The sequence below is a fragment of the Nesoenas mayeri genome (assembly GCF_963082525.1).
Source record: "Nesoenas mayeri genome assembly, chromosome: 1".
NCBI lineage: Eukaryota > Metazoa > Chordata > Aves > Columbiformes > Columbidae > Nesoenas > Nesoenas mayeri.
Window position 1 is genome coordinate 93,322,968 of NC_137541.1, and position 20,343 is coordinate 93,343,310.

General features: G+C 37.7%; 1 protein-coding gene across 1 annotated transcript in view; it reads right to left on the reverse strand.

Moving 5' to 3' along the window:
- Positions 1-11,347, reverse strand: part of NECTIN3 (nectin cell adhesion molecule 3) — a gene marked incomplete at both ends in the record, with an annotated part of 40,996 nt that extends 29,649 nt beyond the window's left edge. Inside the window, 2 exons of the mRNA XM_080350847.1 lie at positions 8,648-8,744; positions 11,339-11,347. Of these exons, the coding sequence (XP_080206973.1) occupies positions 8,648-8,744; positions 11,339-11,347 (106 nt within the window). The remainder of the gene's footprint in view (positions 1-8,647; positions 8,745-11,338) is intronic.
- Between the last annotated feature and the right edge of the window lie 8,996 nt (positions 11,348-20,343).

Below are 20,343 nucleotides of genomic sequence, written 5' to 3' on the forward strand. Positions count from 1 at the left end.
GCTTAAATTACTGGGAAGAAGTCAGTGGGTGTCTTTTGAGTACCAGAGCATGATCAAATTACTGTGTCAAAAAAAAGATCAGAACCAAGGACTGGAAGAAATTCAAGATTAAGTAGTACAAAATGCTTCAACACTAGCTTTCAGTTAGAATTATTAAGTAAGCACTTCGGAAAAAAAAAGTGCACATACATCAAAGAAACAGTATTACAACCTAGCAATGTTCTTACCTAAGAAGGATCTGCTTTATCACAGTCTTCACTTGAAGTGGAGTGCTAGTTTACCAATAAAGTTGAAGGGGGAAGTTGCGCTGGTAACAGAAACAGGCATGAGGTTGGCTTCTTTAAACATTACATTTGCTAGACTCAGCTCAAGTGCTTTTTTTTGTATGACAATCATGGGCATTCTTGTGCTTGGTTTGTTTTGTTGTTTTTGTTTGGTTGGTTTGTTTTTTTTGGGGGCGGTGGTTTTGTCTTCTTTTTAAGCAAACCAGAGGTATTTATTTCTATCTCAGAAGAACAGTTCTTAAAACCTTGTAGGATTTTATTACAACAGTATAACAGGCATACAAAAGCCTACCGACCAGAAGGCAAAAAAATTTTGGTATAATGAGGTGTAGCAATTGAATGGTTTGAAGCCAAGACTACTAAAATCCTCTTGGCCTTTCTCTGCAATTCATAGCTATCTCAGGCTGCTTTTTCATGTTATTAATGTTCAAGGGACCCAATCTTTTGACTCCAGAAGTCAATTTTGCCTGATACTAAAAGGAAAATAGCAACATTATGACAACTGTTTAAATAATGACATATTCCTATGTTTCCCCCATTGTACTGATGTATCAGTACTGTCACGCACATTCACCACTTGGAAATGCACCTATTAACTTCTGAATGTTCTATACCTAGAAACAGACCAAAACCAGGCTAAAAACTTAACTTGATCTAACATGAAAACAGACCTCATTTAGGTGACTGTGGTCTACATGCTTACAAAAGCTATAGTAAGGGGAGAATCATTTCTAGTTGAATACGGTAAAAAAAAAATAAATTCAAGAAACTTAGTAGTTAAAGACACTGGCCACAGGAACTAGTTGAGTTTTTGAATACATGAAAAAAATATCTTAATTTCCATACTGTCTCAATCAAGATTAAAGTGTTGCTGAAGGGTTTTGGGTTTTACTCAAAATATCATGCTCAAGATAGATAAACTTTCAAAGTTGTATTATAGGATGTTCTGCAGAATGTACTTTGAACCTCCACCTGCTGTTTATACATATCATACCATTTCTACCAAGAAAGGCTGTTAAAAGGCCAGGTAACAATATTGGACAAAATACTCTCATCCTAATACAAATGGGCCAAGGTGATAAAGTATGCAAACCTCTACAGCACCACAATAAACACTACCAGCAAGATTGACATTTTCATTACAGAAATCAAGGAAACAGACTAGAAAGAGGTACTTTACTCCAGTGTAGTACAAAGCCTAAGAAAAAAGGTAGTTAAACTCAGAGTTTAACATTCACATAGCTTGAGCCCAACTCATATAGTCATGAGTTGGAGCTTCAAAAAGCTCCACACCTCTGCACTTAAGTCAGTCATGGTTGTGACCCACTATTCTTACAATGCTGTTTTCTTCACATTAACTGGTGCTTCTGCTCTAGTTTCACTACATCCACATAGGGTACACACTTTGCCCCTGCACAGTCTGTTTCCTACCATACTGCACACAGACCTTCAGTATTATAATCAGCAGGAAACCAAATACGATCCAAGACACTACAGGAAAGTTTAAAAAAGGTTAGGCCTATAATTCAAATTGACTTCTGAAGGACACTCTTAGAAATCCAATTTTATAAGGTTAAAGCTTTAAATCTAACTAGCCACAAAGAAGGTTTACGAAGTCCCATGAACTTTAACGTTTTATCTGGAATTTCAACCTAAACCATACTAGCATCAGTGTCTGTTTTACATGCTCTTACATTATAATCTTCTATGTTTGTTAACACACTGCAAATTAAGACATTTGTGTTTATCCTGAAACTAAGCATTCAGATGTTTACAAGACATGTTGAACTAATAAGTGAGGCAAGCTACAAGGCAGCTGGAAGTTCTTCCATAATGAAAACTCCAACCTCTGTTTAACCAGACAAACCTCTAAATCCCTCTCCCTTGAAAAGGAAACAAGCAAAACTACGAGGTGCTCTTTTTCCAAACAACAGGTCAGCCTCAAAAGCAGGACTAGAGGAAAACATCTCATTCTTAGTCCCACTCCCTCAAAAAACAAGTAGTAAGAGTAAACAAGTGGTTCAAGACGGATTCATAGAAATATACAGCACTCCCTCTCCCTCAACATCATAAAATGCTTCACTTTCCCATTTAAATAAAATTAATTCCCCAAGTACCAGAGCAATAGGTATAAATATACTAAGGGAAAAAACAAAAGAGATCAAAAAAGCAGTTATTCATCTAACTCAAACATTTGATTGGTAAGTTTGTTAAAGGGTCCCCGACTATCTTCACAATTTTTTGAAACACAAAAGATAAGTCAGTATTTCTGACAAACTGATCTAGATGAAAATGTTAAAGTTCTCCTATGTGGCATCCAGTTTAAACACATAACCAAAATATCTAACAGATATAGCAGGAGGTCAAAACAGGCATTGCACTTCTGCTCTATTTCTCAATGGGGCTGCCAACTAACAGTACTAGATACAGAAAAACAAGTGAAGTTCCACATAACAAATCTTTCCCAGTCTGAAAAAAAGCTTGAAATTCTAATGGGTGCAAGTTACAATAGTAGTCAGCAGGAACAAGTACCAGATACAGAATGTTAATTAACTGGTTAGTGAGCAAAGACTATCTGGAAAGTTACAGCAAGTATAAAGTGATTATGTCCTGAGAATTGAAAGTGTCACTCTAGAACATGCTACTATAGAGGCAAACTCTCTGCTCTAGCCAACATCAGTGAAGCTCCAACTGGAGTTGTTCAGCTTTAACATAATATTTCAGATATTAGCCACCTAGAGTCTGAAAGCAAACAAATTGTGCTCAAAGGCCTTGAAAACATGACCTACAAGGAAGAAATCATTGTTCTCAAAGAAGGCAACCCAATAAAGATCCTGAAGTACTCATACTGCAAAAAGAGAATGCCTGCACTGCTGAGTATGCCTGTGCAGATTAGGAAGGAGAAACTGAAGCAACAAAAAGAAAACCACAAAACCAAGCAACAACAAAACTTGCTGAAGAAAATATTTAATGCTACAGAAACTGAATTCCTCAAATGAACATGCTAGCCAAAAGAGTAAACCTCCACAACCTGTAGAAAGGTTTGATGTTCAGTTATATAAAAAACAGAAGCAGCCAAACTAACCTCAACTGATCCTGCACTAGGGTAGAGGCATGATTAGTTTGAGGATTTTGATGGTCTAATTACTATAAGATTATTAACAGGCATTTTTAGTAAAGTAATAATCTGGTCTTTCCTCATATTCTTGTTACCTGATATGACACAACTGCTGACGGACTCAATTACAAGCTACCAGGAGCTTATTTGCAACTATCCATTCCATACACTTATACCACTTGCTCTCTCAGGACCATTTGATTCACCCAGACCTCACCACTCTGAGAAGATTTCAGATTACATTGCTTTTAAAAGTCTTCTCATTCCCAGTCCTCTTAACTAGCAACCTGCTGATTCACATTTTTTCTACCTGTATTTCAAGACTACCCTCACTTCCTTTGCAAATCAAGGAACTAACAGTTATATATTAAGAAATTACCAAAAACCAAAAGAATAATTTAATTCATAAAACATTTAGAATGGCAAATTCATTTTATTTTTAATGCTCAGCTAGTAGCACCTAAAATTTTTGAAACCAAAAGTTCTATGCTCAAGAGCACCAGTGCTTTTAGCTAGCACATACTTACTTACTAAGATAGAGCAATTTCAACTACTTTTTTCATCCTCAGGTCTACTGCTTTTGATTTTAACTTGAATGTTATATTCAACCTCATAATTAAATAGCTGATTTCTCAAATGTTTTTCATCACTTGCTTCTTCTATTTGTGTCCTTTCCAGTTACTCTTTTGAGTAAAGGTTTTCTTCAGAGGGGCAGCAGCTAATCAGTCTTCTCTATTACTTATTTCTTGAACTCTGATCCACAAGCAGATATTTGGCTTCTGTCATGTATTTTAGAAGCTTTTAACTCTTGAAAGCTGCATATATGAATCCATACAAAACCTCTTTTAGCACTGGTTTGTCCTCAACTGGGTCACTGTGACATTCTCAAATCACTTCAAAACTAGTTTTCTTATTCTCAATGACAAAACTGGGAAAAATAAGAGACAGCCTTCAGCTTTGAGAAAAGTAACTCATTTTAAGTATGTTCATTAATAAGTTATGTTATAACCTGAGGTTAAGACTTAAGTTTAGCATTGCTTGCTTAAAAATTATTTTTAAAGCTCCATTTCTTCACTTATTTGTAGGGCTGTGAATTCAAGGTAATGATAGAAATTCTACTCAGGAGATCTAGAGTAACATCTAATCATTCAGTTTTAGTCAGCTTCAGCTTTTCTGCTTTCTGTAAATCAAGTACATAGAACTTCATTTGCACTTAAGTCAGTCCCATCACCTACAATGACACCAAGAGGCAATTAGACACATGGCACAAAAATTGTCACTTTCTGGACATCGGTTCATTCTTAAAAGGTTTTCATTCTAGTATGCTCTTCAGAGTCAAGTCCAGAAGCTTCAAAACTAGCATTACTACACTTCAAGTTCAACACAGATGCCAACATAATATGACAGAGGACATGTTTCAAAACAATATACTACCTAGTTCATACTTTGTATGTGCAGCTGCCTTCGTGCAAGACCTTTGGCAAAGACAGCCTCTCTTTCCTCTTAAGAGTCCAAAACTGAGAAGATAACACAGCTTCCAGTCCACAGCCCAAACTTTTAGAAATAAACTTGAGATATTCAAGCTGCAATAAGTCACCATTATTCTACAACGTTCAGAACTAGATGCGAGACGTTCAGCTGTGCCACTGAAGGAGGTGAGGCTTACTGGAAGATAACAGCATTTAAGTCAAAGACACACCTGACTTGAGCAGAATTGCTCATACGATTCACTGTATAGATGTAAAGAAGGCATAGAAAGATTGATATTTGAATGCAAAATAAATGTGTGCCCTGAATCATTTACGTAAGTTACTGCAGACTGCGGCAGGGGGAGTTTAATCACTAATACCACCTCTGTAGCCTTATCTCTCAATATCTCCTTGATAAAATGCTTCAAAAAGGGAAGACACTTTGATCACGATGGCAGCTCTAGATTGAGATTCCTTCCCTGCACTCCACATATAGTTCCCCATCACCTGGAAACCTAACAGCATAGCTTGTCATACTAAGGCTCTCACCAAGAAAAAAAACATTACTAAGAGCAGTCATTTTTTAGATTTGTTTGTTTGCTTTTAAGATCAAGGGACTAAAACTGAACAGACTATTTGAAGAACAGGTAAGCAACCAACTTACATGTTGGCACAGCATGTTCTGTTTTGTTCCCTTACTTCAACACATTATTTGCCTACCACACCATTTTAAAGATAACTAACACAGGAAATAATCAGTCATGGAACTGACTATCATATACCCAAAGCCTTCCTTCCAAGTACAGAAATCATCAGCTCAGAGGTGATTATAGATGTATATACATATAGTTTACTCCACCCTCCAGAAAGGAAGGCTCATGGGTAGCCCTGAACATCTATCTAGACTTTAGCTTGTTTCATTATGAAATCACTCAGTTTCATAAAGTCTTCCATAATTTTGTGTAAATCATCTTTATTCCAACTTGTTATGAGCAGCAAGAAGTTATGTTCAATCAGGGTAATTCAAACTCCAGGAAGCACAAGACACAAGATTCTGCTATCCTGCAGCACCACTCAAAAACATAGCTTCCATGATATGAATTCTCCCCAGAAAAAGATACTAGCAAGACCACAGTGACTGCTAACTGAAGTTTGGGCAGATAAATGCTCTGCCATACTTCCTTCCAAACTTCACCACTCTTTATCTGGAAAATCAATTTAGCGCTATTTAATGCTATCACAATACCTGTCAGCATTTTTTTTTTTTTTTTTTTGAGTGTAAGAGAAAAATCAGAGGTGGGGTTTGGACACTAAATATCACAGAAGTCTGAAGAGTTACTGCCTATCACTCCTGCTTCATTTCAAATATCTAGGAGTTAGCAGTGACATTGCAGCATAGCCTATTTCACCCAGCCACAAACTTGCAAAAACATGAGTTGATATTCCAGGAGACACACACCAAGTACAAGAAACAACTTGCATTCCAAGTTGTTTCAGCACTATCATATAATAAACTTGCAGTTACATAGACTAACAGAAATACAAGGCAACTGCAATCAGAATCCAAAAATGCAATATGAAGTGATCAGTATAGGATTTTTGTCATTGCTGTTTGCTGTCTTTTATTAGAAACTAGAAAGCCCGTACTCTGCCACACAGCAATAGATACATACACTGCCATACTAATCACAGGGGTAAATGCAATGTGTATCTTGGTAGTTTACCTAGAAAGCTCATGTCTGTACCAGAGTATAAGTTATTAGCAGCAAGACATTCTTCACTTAATCATTCTGACTTCTTCTGTCAGACCCAGGCATTCAGAATGCTCAGATCCCAGGAAACACTATTTATTAGTGCTAGCTAGCAGAAAGCCTGTGATGTCTCCAAAGTGTTCAACAGGTCACCTCTGACATGGGTATAAGTGGTAGTCATCATTTCTAACCAAGACACCTACCAATTACCACAAACAAGTGAACTCCTAAGCATAGATTTCTTCATAATGCATTTCTCATGGCAAAACCAGCTCTAATACTGATTTAGAGAATGAGGTAAGAGGCATGGGACCTATAGAAGCTGCTCAGTCCTACTCAAAGTAGGTCCAATTGTATCAGGCTGCTTGGAGACTGACCCAGTCAAGTTTTCAATATCATCACAGAATAAGATTCATTCCTCTACCACTTCGGGCACCTGCTCCAGTGTATGATCTCCCTCAGAAAAGTACTTTTTCCTTAAATTTATTCTGAATTTCCCACACTTCAGCTTGTTCCCATTCCTGCTTGTGCTGCATCTCTGAAGATGGACTTGCTTCACCCTTTTGACATGCTCCTATCAGGCAGCAGTAAAGGCTCCTTCCCCTCTGCAGGCTGACCAACCCAGGCTCTTGCAGCCTCTCCTCACACACCCTGTGCTCCAGCCCCTAATCAACATGGTAGGTCACCACTGGGCTCACCCTGGTATCTGAGTGTCCCTCCAGTACTGGGGAATCCCAAACTGGACATAATGTTCCAGTGCCAAAAAGAGGTGAAGGATCCCTTCCCTCAACTTGCTGTCATGCTTAACGCAGCCTGGGATTTGAGGCTCAGTGAGGATTCCCTGTTCTTCCATGCTGACCTTCTGCCAGACCCACTGGACTTCCTGAACATTGCAGGGGACATTTATTGTAGTTTGATGAGGTTTCTCTTGAAAATTAGTCAGCTGTCCTCAGCATATTTGCCCATCAGAACAGTTTCCCCATGAGAACATTACAAGCAGATTCCCGAGTAAGATAAAAATCTTTCTTCTACAGTCTAGGGTTATGATTCTAGTATCAGTCTTGACCACTCTTCTCAGTATTTCAAACTCCAGTCTCAAAGTTACTTCAGCCAACAAGGCCACTACCTGTTGTATCATTAAGTTGTTCTTTGTTTATGCATAACAGACCAAGTAAAGAATTTTTCCTAGTCAGTCCATGATCAACTGCATCAGCAAGTTATCTTTAACATACCCCAGATAACTCCTGGATGGTTTGTGTCCAGCCCTGTTACTCTTTCAGCTGATGCCAGAGTGGCTGAAATCTCCCATGAACACCACAACCTGCAATCATGAGGCTTCTTCCAGGTGCCTAAAGAAGGCTTTAAAGAAGGCATCTACTTTTTAATCAGGCCACCAGTAGCAGCTACTTAATGGTGTCAACTGTTTTGGTCTGTCCTCTTAGAATTACCCATAAGCTTAACTGGCTTGTCACCTGCTCAGTGGCAAAGGTCCATACATTCTATACACTCTTCTATCAAGCACTACCTTTCTCAACTTCCTGAATGGCATGGATCCAACTAATTGCACTACTCCAGTCATGCAAGATATCCAACCACATTGCCAGCATCTCAGTGAGGTGATAAGTCTGCAGTTGTGCACAGTCCTCATTTATGCTGCCTTCACAAGGGGAGGAGGGAAAAAAACCTCTCCCGTCATGTTACTCTCAGGCACTTCTTCATGTCTTCTTTTCAGAAGAGAGAAAATATGAGGACAGCTCAACATACCTAGTTTATAATGGTCCTACTGGAAAGAAAACTCCCATCTTGCTTTGTCAGATAGATTCTGACTCTCACTCAGTAGATCTTGTTCCTCAAAGACAGCTCAGTGAAGTCAAAAGTCCTACCTCCAACAACGGCAAGACGCATTCACTCCCTACCCGTCTTTCACACTCACTGAGATATGCACCCAGGTTGAGAACTTGCAGTCATGTCCTTTGCCTTTGCTCTCGGAGTTCTTCAGTCACTCTTGATAATACTCAGGGTTACCCTTGGCAGAATCATGGGTGACCACGTGGATATATGCAAAACTTAGCAGTCGAAAGACCAGACTTAGTCTCTCCATAACATCCTGGATCCAATGGCCCTGAAAGCGGGGGGAAAGCGCGGAATCTAAGGACACCAAATCAATCAGGAGACAGGTGTCTCCAAACCTCACAAGAAAGTCTCTCTAAAAACTATCACACTCCTTTTCTTTCTAACAACACTACGTCTTCCACACAAAACAAGACACTATTAAGATGCACAGAACTAGGCACAAACATGAAGAAATGACTAAGCAATATTTATGTCCTCTGATAACTAAAAGTGCTAAGACTACAATTTTAGGTACTCCCCTAGCAGTACAAATAGGAGCTAGTAGCCAATAAGTTAAAAAGCTTTCTTAAATAGAAATAATGTTTTAAAAACGTTTTCACAACATCTCCCTGTTGATATCTTTTTGAAAGACAGTAAAGGTACCACTGCGCTGATATGCCTTGCAGATACTGCTGAATGCATGACCTATAGAATTAGCAAACCAAAATGTGACCCTGCAGGTCACCAAAAGCAAGAGCTGACTGAGGTATCTTCATAAGCAAGTCTTTCTGCCATTCGTTCAATTAGGTTATTACATAAAGATCCAGAAATTAAAAAAAAAAATTGGGTTTTTTTCTCAGTTTCATTTAAAGTAGCAAGTATTTCAGTGCCTGGCAAAGCTATAAACCTACACTGCAACTAAGGTAACCTTACAGCAGAGAACTTCAAGCCAATAATATTGTATTGAAGTATTAATAGCTGGCTGGTCTGTAACTGCAAGTCTTAGTAATTGCAAATTAATACCTGATCCTTCAGACACTTCCCAGTATTGACACAAGCAAACTGCAAAAGTTTGCCAGAATCTACATATTAACTGTAAGACTGCATGGCACACTTGTTGGCATGACAGTCAACTCAGTTGGCTATGAGAAGCAATAAAGATCTAAATCAAGAATTGGCATATTTCCATGCCTATATTTATAAGCATGTAAGTACAACATCAGTACTTAATAGTTTTGTGTACTTTCTGTTCTTCCCATACTAAAATGCACTTCTCAGAGACCATTTCTCCATGTATTACTAACAATAGCTTAAGTTTGCCTTTGTCTATGGACTCTGAGAAACAACCACCAATTTCTGGATTTCACAATTTGGTTAACTTTATGTTCAAACAGGAGGTCTAATAAAAAGCGATCATGCTTAAGTTTTCTAGAACTAAGCCATATTTTACCTACTCAAAAGTAGAGGTAGGAGGAAGAAAGATGACTTGAACTATTCAGTCAATAACAACAAAGAGTACACAGATTGCTCTCCTTTGTCTTAGGCAAGTTCGTTCATTCAGTATAAACACAAGATAGTTTAGCAAATCAACAAAAAAAAACCCCAAACTACATTTAACACAGAGTACCAACAATGCTGGCTGGTAATGACAAGCTGAAATGATGGCCATTTAAAGCTGTGTCATATAGAGAAGGAGTGTCTAAGAAATTCTTATTAAACTTAAGACAGAAGCCTGAAGCACAAATAACATCTCCTGAGGGTAACAAAAACCAACCAACCACAACACACTACACAGGACATTTCAGCCATTTTGGGAGAACAAAAGCAATGGAAAAAACTTGTACATTAACATGTTTAATTGTCTTTAATGGGATATCACTTTTACAGAGAAGGATTAAAGAAAAAAAAAAAAGAAAAAGAAAAAAAAAAAAGAAGCCAAGCAGAAATAGACATTTCCCCAGCTTTAAATGGAGAAAGGAACATGGCACATTCAGACAAACTGCCTGTGGCATTTGGTGTTTTCAGTGTACACAGTCCTTATAGGAAGTTCGAGGATAAAAAAAATTCTGTACAAGTAAAAATTCTGAATTTCTTAAAATAAGCACCCAGATAACAGAATATTTTCTTCTTTTTTTTTTCCTCATAGTTGTTCGGTTTTGTGGGGGTTTTTTTGTTTGTTTTGTTTTTTGTGTGTGTTTTTTTGTGGTTTTTGTGTGGTTTTTTTTTGTTTGTTTTGTTGTTTGGTTTTGTTGTTTGTTTGTTTCCTGTTGGGTTTTGTTGTTTTTGTTTTTGTTTTTGTTTTTTTTTTCCCAGGCAGGCTGTGTGAAATTTATTTCAAGGAAGGACCTAAACTTCTGTTAAGCATACAGCAACAGTTGTATTCAGCATTCCCTGCCCCTACAATTGTACCTCCTGCACTGAAATTAGAAAATCACTAAAAACTGGTCAGGAACACTGACATGTGATGTCCTAGATGAAGGAACAAGACTATCAATCGCTAGGAAAGTCCCTATTCCCTTCAGTAATTCACTGCTCCAGTGTTGTCTTCCTACGTATCACCTACTCTAGAAAGAACAGAGGTCTTTGGGAGGAGAGGGGAGGTTGTACTTTGCACTACATAAAGTTGAGTTGCAAAGTTTCCTAAATTCAGGAAGACAGCTAAACACTGGCTTCACATTTTCAATTATTTGTAAAGTCTGAATGTTATCTGCAGATTCTAAAAATTTCATGCCTAAATCTGAGCTGCCCAAGACACGATCTAATTTGTTACCAGCTACATTACAAAGTCATGTGGATGCCTGCTGCCCCCTGCATTGCTGACACTGCTGGCTTTTTTTTTTTAAGCTCTTAAGGCCATGCTCAACTTAGACCATCAACCCTTACCTTCTTCATGTCGCCTGCACATCTGATACTGCAGCTAGCCAGCAAGTGAATGTTACACACAGCTCACTATGAAAAGCTTTCCAATTACATTAGTGTTGGCCTTTGTAAATTCTTATTTTCATCGCAGATATTTCCTAGGTATCATCTTTCCCACTGAGGAAAAAGCCCTCAACCCTTAAAACTGTCACTGTACTCTAAAATCCCATTTTAAAAAAACCAACATGATATTGTAGGCAGTCAGGACAAATTATTATACTTAGGATCTTGGAAAATATTTTGGCAAACTTTATACCAGAAAAATTTTATGGCCAAAGTATCTTGATTTCACAACAGAATCCAAAAGATCTTGAAATCACTGAACAGCAGCTGTTGTCTTGTTTTCTTTGCACAGGAAACAACTGTAATACCAGGAAGTCCTTTTTTAACATAGATAGGTACAGACTATTGGAATTTATTCACTGATGTTGAATTGATGGTGCCAGAATGACCATCTAATAACAGAAGCATCTGTTATTAAGTGCAAAATTATTGTAATCTGTGGGAGCTACCACCATATCAGCAATACAACATCTAGGTCACGGTTGTCAAACTCATTTTCACTGGAGGCACATCAGCCTCGTGGTTGCCTTCAAAGGGCCAAATGTAACTTTTGGACTGTATAAACGTTAACTATGCAACCGAGAGGCTGATGTGGCCCCGGGTGAAAATAAGTTTGACTACCAAACTTCCAGCAAGTTAACCCTTTTTGTCCAGGAACTGCATTAGGACAGTAAGCCTTGGTAGCCAATATCCAAGCGTGTTAATGCTATATAACAGCTGTTCTATTTACTGCCAAACTACATTTTCAGTATTTGTCACACTGCCACTCAGCTCTGTGCTATAAGGGACTGGTTTTATCAGCTACTTATTGAAGTAACAGAAGGCATGGAAGCACGTCTTTAAGAGATCCTCTAGAAGTTATTACACTAGGAGTTAACAATGGGATCTAATTTTAAAGTAAGCTTTAGCAGTCTGATTCCTTTAGAGAAAAATCTTGTTTCAGACTTTTAAAATTTTAATCTTAATAGAAAAAGACTTCCAACCACTTCTTTTCTTCCAGAGATCACAGCTATAGTATACTAGCTCCTGTCTACCCATGCACAAAATGAGGCTCATTTAGACTGAAAGGGACTTCTGGAGGTTGTCCGATCTGATCCCCAACTGAAAACAGAGCCAACTTTGAAGTCAGATCAGGTTGCTGAGGATCATACCATAGCCAGGTTCTGAATATTTTCAAGGACAGAGATTCTACCACCTATTTCAGTGCTTCATTCTCCATGTAGAAAAACATACTGCCAAGACATTGTTAGAATTTCTCTTGTAGCTCGCGTCTGTTGCCTCTTACCCTTTCCCTGTGCATATTTAAGGAGAACCTGTCTTCATTTTCTCTCTCAGCTCCTATTAAACAGTCATAGCCAGCAATTTGGATCCCCCATTTTAGACTTTTCCCAAAGCTGAACAAACTAACTTCTCAGCCCCTGACTCCCTATCTTAGTGGCCTTCCGCAGACACCTCAGTCAGTATCTGCCTTGTACTTGGGAGCATAAAACTAGGTACAGTACTCCAGATGTAGTCTCACAGGCTCCAAATAGAAGAGAATAATTGCTTCCTTCAACTGTCTGACCATGCCCAGTATGCTCCTTTTACACTACAAAGGCACATACTAAACCCACAAGGGCCCCTATGTTCCCTCCTGTAAAGCTCCTTTTCACCAGTTAGGACCACAACTGCACTGCTGCATGGGGTCACTCTGTCCCAGAAAGACTTGGCATCTGCTTTTGTTTTTTCATGAGGTTTGTGCCAGTTATTTCTCCAGCCTGCAGATGTCCTACTCAATTAGCCCTAGTCTCCAGCATATCAATTGCCCCTCACAATCTGGTAGCATCCACAAACTTGCTGGAAGTGGAAGAAGGGACAGAATGCCGACATACTGGCCCTGGACTGATCCTTAAAGGCATGCCACCACGAACAAGTGTCCAGGTGGACTTCATAGAGCTGCTCAGAAACTTCAGAGTTCAGTAGTACACACAAGTTTCCACCTACTTAATAATCCACTAATCTAAACCATATCTCACCAATTTGGCTACAGGGACATTTTAGCAAACCTTGCTAAAAGCCTCTCAAGGTTCATAGCACTCTTCCTTTGTCCACAGCCTTGTCCTATGTACTTACAGCAATCAATTCAGGACCTCTTTTCAGACCAGTCTCAAATTGTGTAGCCAACTCCTTTTCTTCACTTCAGTTTTCACCTTATTTGCAGTCACATCAATTTATCACACCTAAGTCATGCCTCTTGAATCTTGGCAAACACAACTGTAGAGTAGCTCTCTCAAACTATACCACCAAGGGAGCTTTCACTGACAGTTCCCTAGAATCCCATAGTCCTCAGCAAGGCAGAACACTACCAGCAGAATTTTTAAAAGACCTTACATGAGGCTTACACAAAAGTATTCATCAAAAACAGATTTATATTCTGATTTGTCAGCAGGTAACATCAGTTATTAAATGTTCACGTAAAAACACTGATGCATCAACTGTGATAATTAATCTGGTTATAGTCAAAAGCCTTACTATTTTACAGCCATTAAACTTAACAGTTGTCTCATACACATAGAGTCATAGAATAGTTTAGGTTGAAAGGGACCTTGAAGATTGTCTAGTTCCAATCCCGTGCCATATAAGCTACATGCAGAAGCTTGAACTATGGCACCACAAACTGCTGAAACACAACTACACAGAACTCTGCATACTTCTTCCTATACAGGATATCCTAGATAAATGCATATATTGCACTTGCCAATTACCAGAGGAAGACTACTTTGTTCTACCTCAGCCACCAATAACACACTGAAACTTTCAACAAGATGCATTTAAACCTCCAAAGTAGTGATTAATGGTGCGGTCACAACCATCACATTCTCATGGTTGACTTCTTTAGATCTACAGTGCCCCTTTAAATGTTAAAGTACCTTAAAGAAGTCATAACATTCTGTTTCAAGAAAGTTTATCTTTTGAAGTCAAGAGTGCATGGAAGTGTTTAAAGCGCAGAAGCAGCATCACTGGAGAAGGGCCAATCAGTGAGTTTTATAATGCAAATACTATCAATCTTTATAAATACATTCAAAAATGCAATTAAGCTTAACAGCTCTTCATTTTTGGTTCTCTGACCTCTAGTAATTCTAGTAATCATCTTCAGCAGAGTTGACCAAATACATTTTTATTGTGGCAAGGGCAAACAGGTGATGTAGGAGAAATTAAAGAAGGAATTTGGGGAAAAAGTACTGCAAGTTAACACAAGTCAAAAGTTTTGTCCCCTCAAACCTCTGTTATTATGAACAATTTCCTTGCATTTGATGTAATTTAACTTATGCTTGACTAAAATGGCCATTGTTCTACCAGATTATGTACACTAGAAAAAAAGGCAAGTAAAGCTAGTTATGCAACTTGAACATAATCTCAACTTTTTCACATTCTGTCTCCAGCATCTCTTCATCCAATAGGCTGCTCTTAAGTGCACTTGTCCGAGCAATAATTAGTTTTCAGCTTAACCATATGCAGCATAGGTAGTATTGCAGGTAAAAAAGCAGCAACAGAAGTGGGCAAAGAATGCTCACACGAAACAGGATTAAGAAAGTCAAACGCTAATTTGTAATCTTCTAACTCAAAGGCTAGTGAAGATAACAGATGCAAAAGTAACTAATACATTAATCAAGTTATCTTAGTTTATTTTTTCCCCTGATCTGCAGGCACATCAACTATGGAGACCTGTTTGAATAACCTTTATTCATCTTTCAGTGAGTATGTTTTTTTGGCAGGAGATTGCCATTTCAATTATTTCAAATTCTGCATGTGCCACTGCATTACAGTGATAGCACTAGCACCTTCTAAGTATTTAAAACAACAGTCACTTAAGGAAAACATTCTCTTGTGTTCAAACTAATCCTGAGAAGATATTCTACTAAAGGCAAGTTGAAAAACTGTCATGTTATAGCAGCTTTGACTAATAGGAGAAAATAATGATCCCTATAGACATATAAAGGTATCTTAAATGACAGATAATGAAAATCTGATGTAGAAGGGGGGACAGAGAGGGGAAATCGGCAAGAGCCCTCTACTGCTGCAGGTAACCCTAGTATACCAGGTCAACTCAAGACAAGACACACTTGACTAGCCTTCAAGTTGACAATACGAACTCGTGCTTTTTTTAAGTATTATAACATTAAAACTGCTTTTACTTCTGCACACTACTTGAAAAAACAACTTAAAAGAAGCAAAAATACTGAACAGAAGAATGCAGTAGTGATAAAATAAGATAGTCTGGAAGCTCATTACTTTCCACTACCTGAACAGTGACTTTCTTGACAACATGCTGATGTTAAACTTTACCTACTCATTTCCCCACACTTTGGAAAACATAAGTAAAAGGACAGAGATGAAGTTTCAAGACTTTGAAAGGTTTTTATTCTTGCTGCTGATTTTATTCTATTGGTAACTCATGGACAGAAAAAAACAATTTGAGTTCACATTTGAAAGAGTACCAAGTCTAAAAGTTAATTACCTTAAAAGAATGAAGAGAAAAATAACGCTTGCAGTATTCATCTAGTGGGTAACTAAAAACAGTTAGTTTGGTTGGTGTTTTTACTATGACTTGGAAGATGTTCTGTGCCTTGAAACTCTTTCCCATGAGCCTGTATACTAAGTTGTGCAGTAAGCAACCACCAGTCTAGCTTTTCTAGAACCACAGCAAGTATTGGCTGTGAGCCCCCTCAAGAGTCGCACTTAAACATAACTAGACCTCATTTTAACCCACTACTTTACAACTTCACTGTCTTTTCACATTCAGGGGAGTAAGATAAGTTCTCACATAACAGCTTTTTCATCTCTCCTCATTTTATGGATGGAAAAACAAAATTAATTTTCCCTGACTGCACATTTCTTTACTGCACATTTTGCTGTTTAATTGCTTCTCATCTATTTCCTTGTATTTTATCCACATTCAGTCATTCCCACCTTTTCTTCCTTGGTTATTCTTGGGATTTCTTCCACGACACACTTTTCTATGCAATCCATCTGCTTTCTAACCAGAAATTGCAAACACTGTTAATGACCCCTTTACCTCTAACAAGAAAGCTTGATTAACCTATCTCATACCTACTCCAATCATTCATCATCTTCTCCATCCTCTCAATATAAATATATGACTGCATTTCAAATAGCTATGACATGTGAGGCACTGAACGTAACCATCCTTCAAATAGGTACTTTACAAAAATCTTGGTTTAAACAGCCTAATCCTAAAAACCAACCAAACACCACACACAAAACTGCATGTACAACCATAAAACATTTCAGGATAGAACATACCTTTAAAGATCATATAAAACAAACAACAAACACCAACAACATATGGCATAACAATTAATTAATTGCACCTATAGCTATTCTTCACTAAGAAAATCTGGCCATTCAGTTAGTATTCAGTTGTCAGGTCCCTAAGAAAATACCTCACAGGAATGCCTGCACCAGTGTCTGTATACCAGTCAATATAGCAGTCATCAGGATTAAAAAAAAAAAAGTTCAAATCACCCTGATTCAATACAACATATTCATTTGAAGTTGGAAACAAGAAGCCCAAGTACAAACACAAACAGTGCTAGAGCAAATAAATCTGTCACCACACAGCTCACCTTGAAGAGGCAACGTACCAGGACTCCAGAGCAAGCACACAACACAAGCCATCTCAGCACTCTCACTTCTTTGCAGACTTACCTAATCAATCTGCAGCCACACAGAGATAAAGAGCTTTGAACAAAGTTGCATTCAACCACAGGACTGCAGGTCAAGCTGCCTCCACGGGAACAACTGGTGCAACACAGTTTGGAAAGTAACACTCTTCAAGTTTATTGCTTTTCAACAGACAACTGAATCAACACTAAGAAAGGGACATTTACTAACCGCATTGCAAGTAGCTGGCACTTCGCAAAATTACCTTCTACTGGTTTGTATCCCAGGTTTTGTATTTCTCTTACCCTACTTTCATTGCCTACTTACTTTCTTTCTAAAAATTGAGATTTAGACTGTTAATTCTAGAGCTTCTAACTCAACTTTTCTTTGAGCTCCACAAATGCTACTTATTAGCCCCACATACTGCTTACTGAAGCAACACATAGCAAATTTCTTTTCCCATTTCACAGCAGATGCATTTACATCTGTGGTTTTGCATACCTTAAAAGCTCTAACACCAGCACCTGAAGGGTAATCAGCTGGCACAGCTGCTCTTTAAAGGCACATATTTTGCTGCTCTTTCTACAGAACAGTCCTTCATTTCTCAATATCCTCCTGGGAGCAATACTACATAAAGGTGATAGGAGAGAGAACAATCTAGATTTGACCATGTTTCCAAACAAGATACTCAACTCCATAATGTTAAAAGAAATATAAATCCTGCTAGAGCCTCATTTTGTTCAATATCAAGCAATCTTCATATTCCATGACATAAAATTAAGGAGGCAAGAGAGAAACACATTGTTTAAATCAATAAGCTCTTAAACCTTTATGTAGCACAAGTGGCTAAACAATCATCACAATTCTTCTATAATACTCAAAGCATTCAGATCTTAACTCAAATAACATTACACTTCCATATAGATGGGAGTCCTTGCACAGTAGAAGCCAAAAATGTTAGTTGGCATCCTCACTTTTCATTCATCCTAAAAATTATTATTACTGTAACCTGCTTTCACCCTGTCCATACAAGTTTTATAACCATCTCTTTCAGAGCAATGCCGGCTTGCACTATTTCCATGTAGAGCTACAGATAAATTGAAACTGTCTTGTATAATTTAAACAGCAGTCAAGGATTATAAACCTATACTATATATATTCTTAAAACATTAGCATCCACATTTTGTTATTTTCTCTTTATTTTTCATGAGCACCACAGTTTAACAGTGATCTTGAACACGACCAGACATACCACAATGAAAAAGAGCTAAGAAAAGTTCCAAACCAGCACACCACATATTGAGTTATCCTGAAGTATAGGCTTGCTGGACTTCTGGGTGCTTGCGTTGGTTGGTTTGTTTTGTTTTGAGTTTTTTTGGTACTGTTTTGTGGGTTTGGTTTTGTTTGTTTTATTTGCAACCTCATTTTTTCTTATATGGTACACTGTATACTTGTGTTATCCAAACCTTTATTACCCAATCCATCTAGTTCCACCAGAGTCTGGAGTTGCTGTTATTTCAGATTCCACATGCATTTGCTCTTTCTCTTCCCCTTTTTTTTTTTTTTTTTTTGTTTGAGTGTTGGAGGTTTTTTGGTAATATTTGTCTGAGGAATTACAGATCAAATAACTCATTTCCAGCTGCCAGTCAAAATGACTGCATAAAAACTGATCTGATTTTACAGCGAAGTTATTCTACATGGTTTTTTTTGTAGTGCTGTTTTCAATTCTTCCTTCTGCTAGAATTATCGGATATGACCAACCAGTAGGAAGAATGGTCACCAACAATAGTCAGAAATTTTGAGATCCATCAACATCCAATCATGCTCAAAATACATTTATGAGCACTCTTAACAACCACCATCATTTTTCCCTCACACTCATGAGTGACAGAGATAATTAAAACAATTGTAGGAAATTTCAGGGGTGAATAACGTACTGTAAAAACTAAGATATTGACCAAAAAAAAAAATCTTCCCCTGCTCTTTACCTCACAGTATGAAATTCATCAGTAGTTTTTTTAAGTTCTCCCTTTTATCCATATATTATACTTCAAAATTTTGCTCTTGAAAAAGAACATTATTTCAATACAACATTCCCACTTTTGGCAAATGTTCTGAAGTTTTATCAGTGAAGTTCACATATGCCAAAAGGAATCTGGGAAGACTGACATCTGAATTACACTCACCAAGTCTAAAATAGTACACCAGCTCATGACACAGCACATCCATGCTCTTAACTTCATTGTTACTATTATCTTCATACTTACATGTAAAAATAGCTTGGCAGGGTTAGGCCAAGTCTTAAACTTCACATTTTTAATCAGAAAAGAATAGGGAGATGAAAAACACTGCTAGTGCAAGAAGTTTGCCAACACTACGAAAACCAAGTCTTCAAGCCTTAAGGTTTTGAAATGTGGCACCTTCTTAATACTGAAGAAGTCAATTTACCACAAAAAATACTAATGCTGTCTAATAAGTGTGTGTTTGTCATCAACTAAGAACTCCAAAGTTTCATGTGCGAGAAATTAAACTGTTGGATGTAGTTTAAAGAGGAAGAAAAACACTTTTTAAAAACAGTCAGCCAAGCAGATCTAGAGAACATAAAATAAGGCAATAGATCTTCTTTCAGTTTTTCAACAGTAACTTTGTTTAATAGCTGATGATCTATTAAAAAAAAAAAGAAGATGACAATTTAGAGACTTGATCCTGTAGCCAGGACATAGTCTATGCAACACAGAAAAATTTCTGCACAAGCAACTCAACTTTTAGACCACTTCACAAATGTATATTTCCTCTTCTCTAAAGAAGCACCCTAGTAATCTCTGGCTAACAAGAGAATCACCTAGTCCCACAGAACTCTTATGCTGTAAGAAGTATTGCAGTTGTTATTCAGCTTGATTAGGACCACATCTGTCCTCTCAATTAAATTTATGTGGACATATTAGCTCTCAGTAAATTAAAACAGTAACAGATTCACCATCAGAACAAGGAATAACTGTGAACTACTCTTCCTTCTCCAAAATAAACCCTTCTGTCTTTCCTATAGTTGCTTTTCTTTAGGGACAGATATAAGATACACAATTTCACATGGTGCTCTTTGAACAAATGCCTGTCTTTAAGCTTAAATTAGTAATAATCATCTTTCCTGAAAGCTACATCATTGCCAGAGGGGGGAGACTATTACATGCAAGAGCGCAATCTTACAGCAGCAGTGCCTCAACTCTCTCCCTGAAAAAGCACTT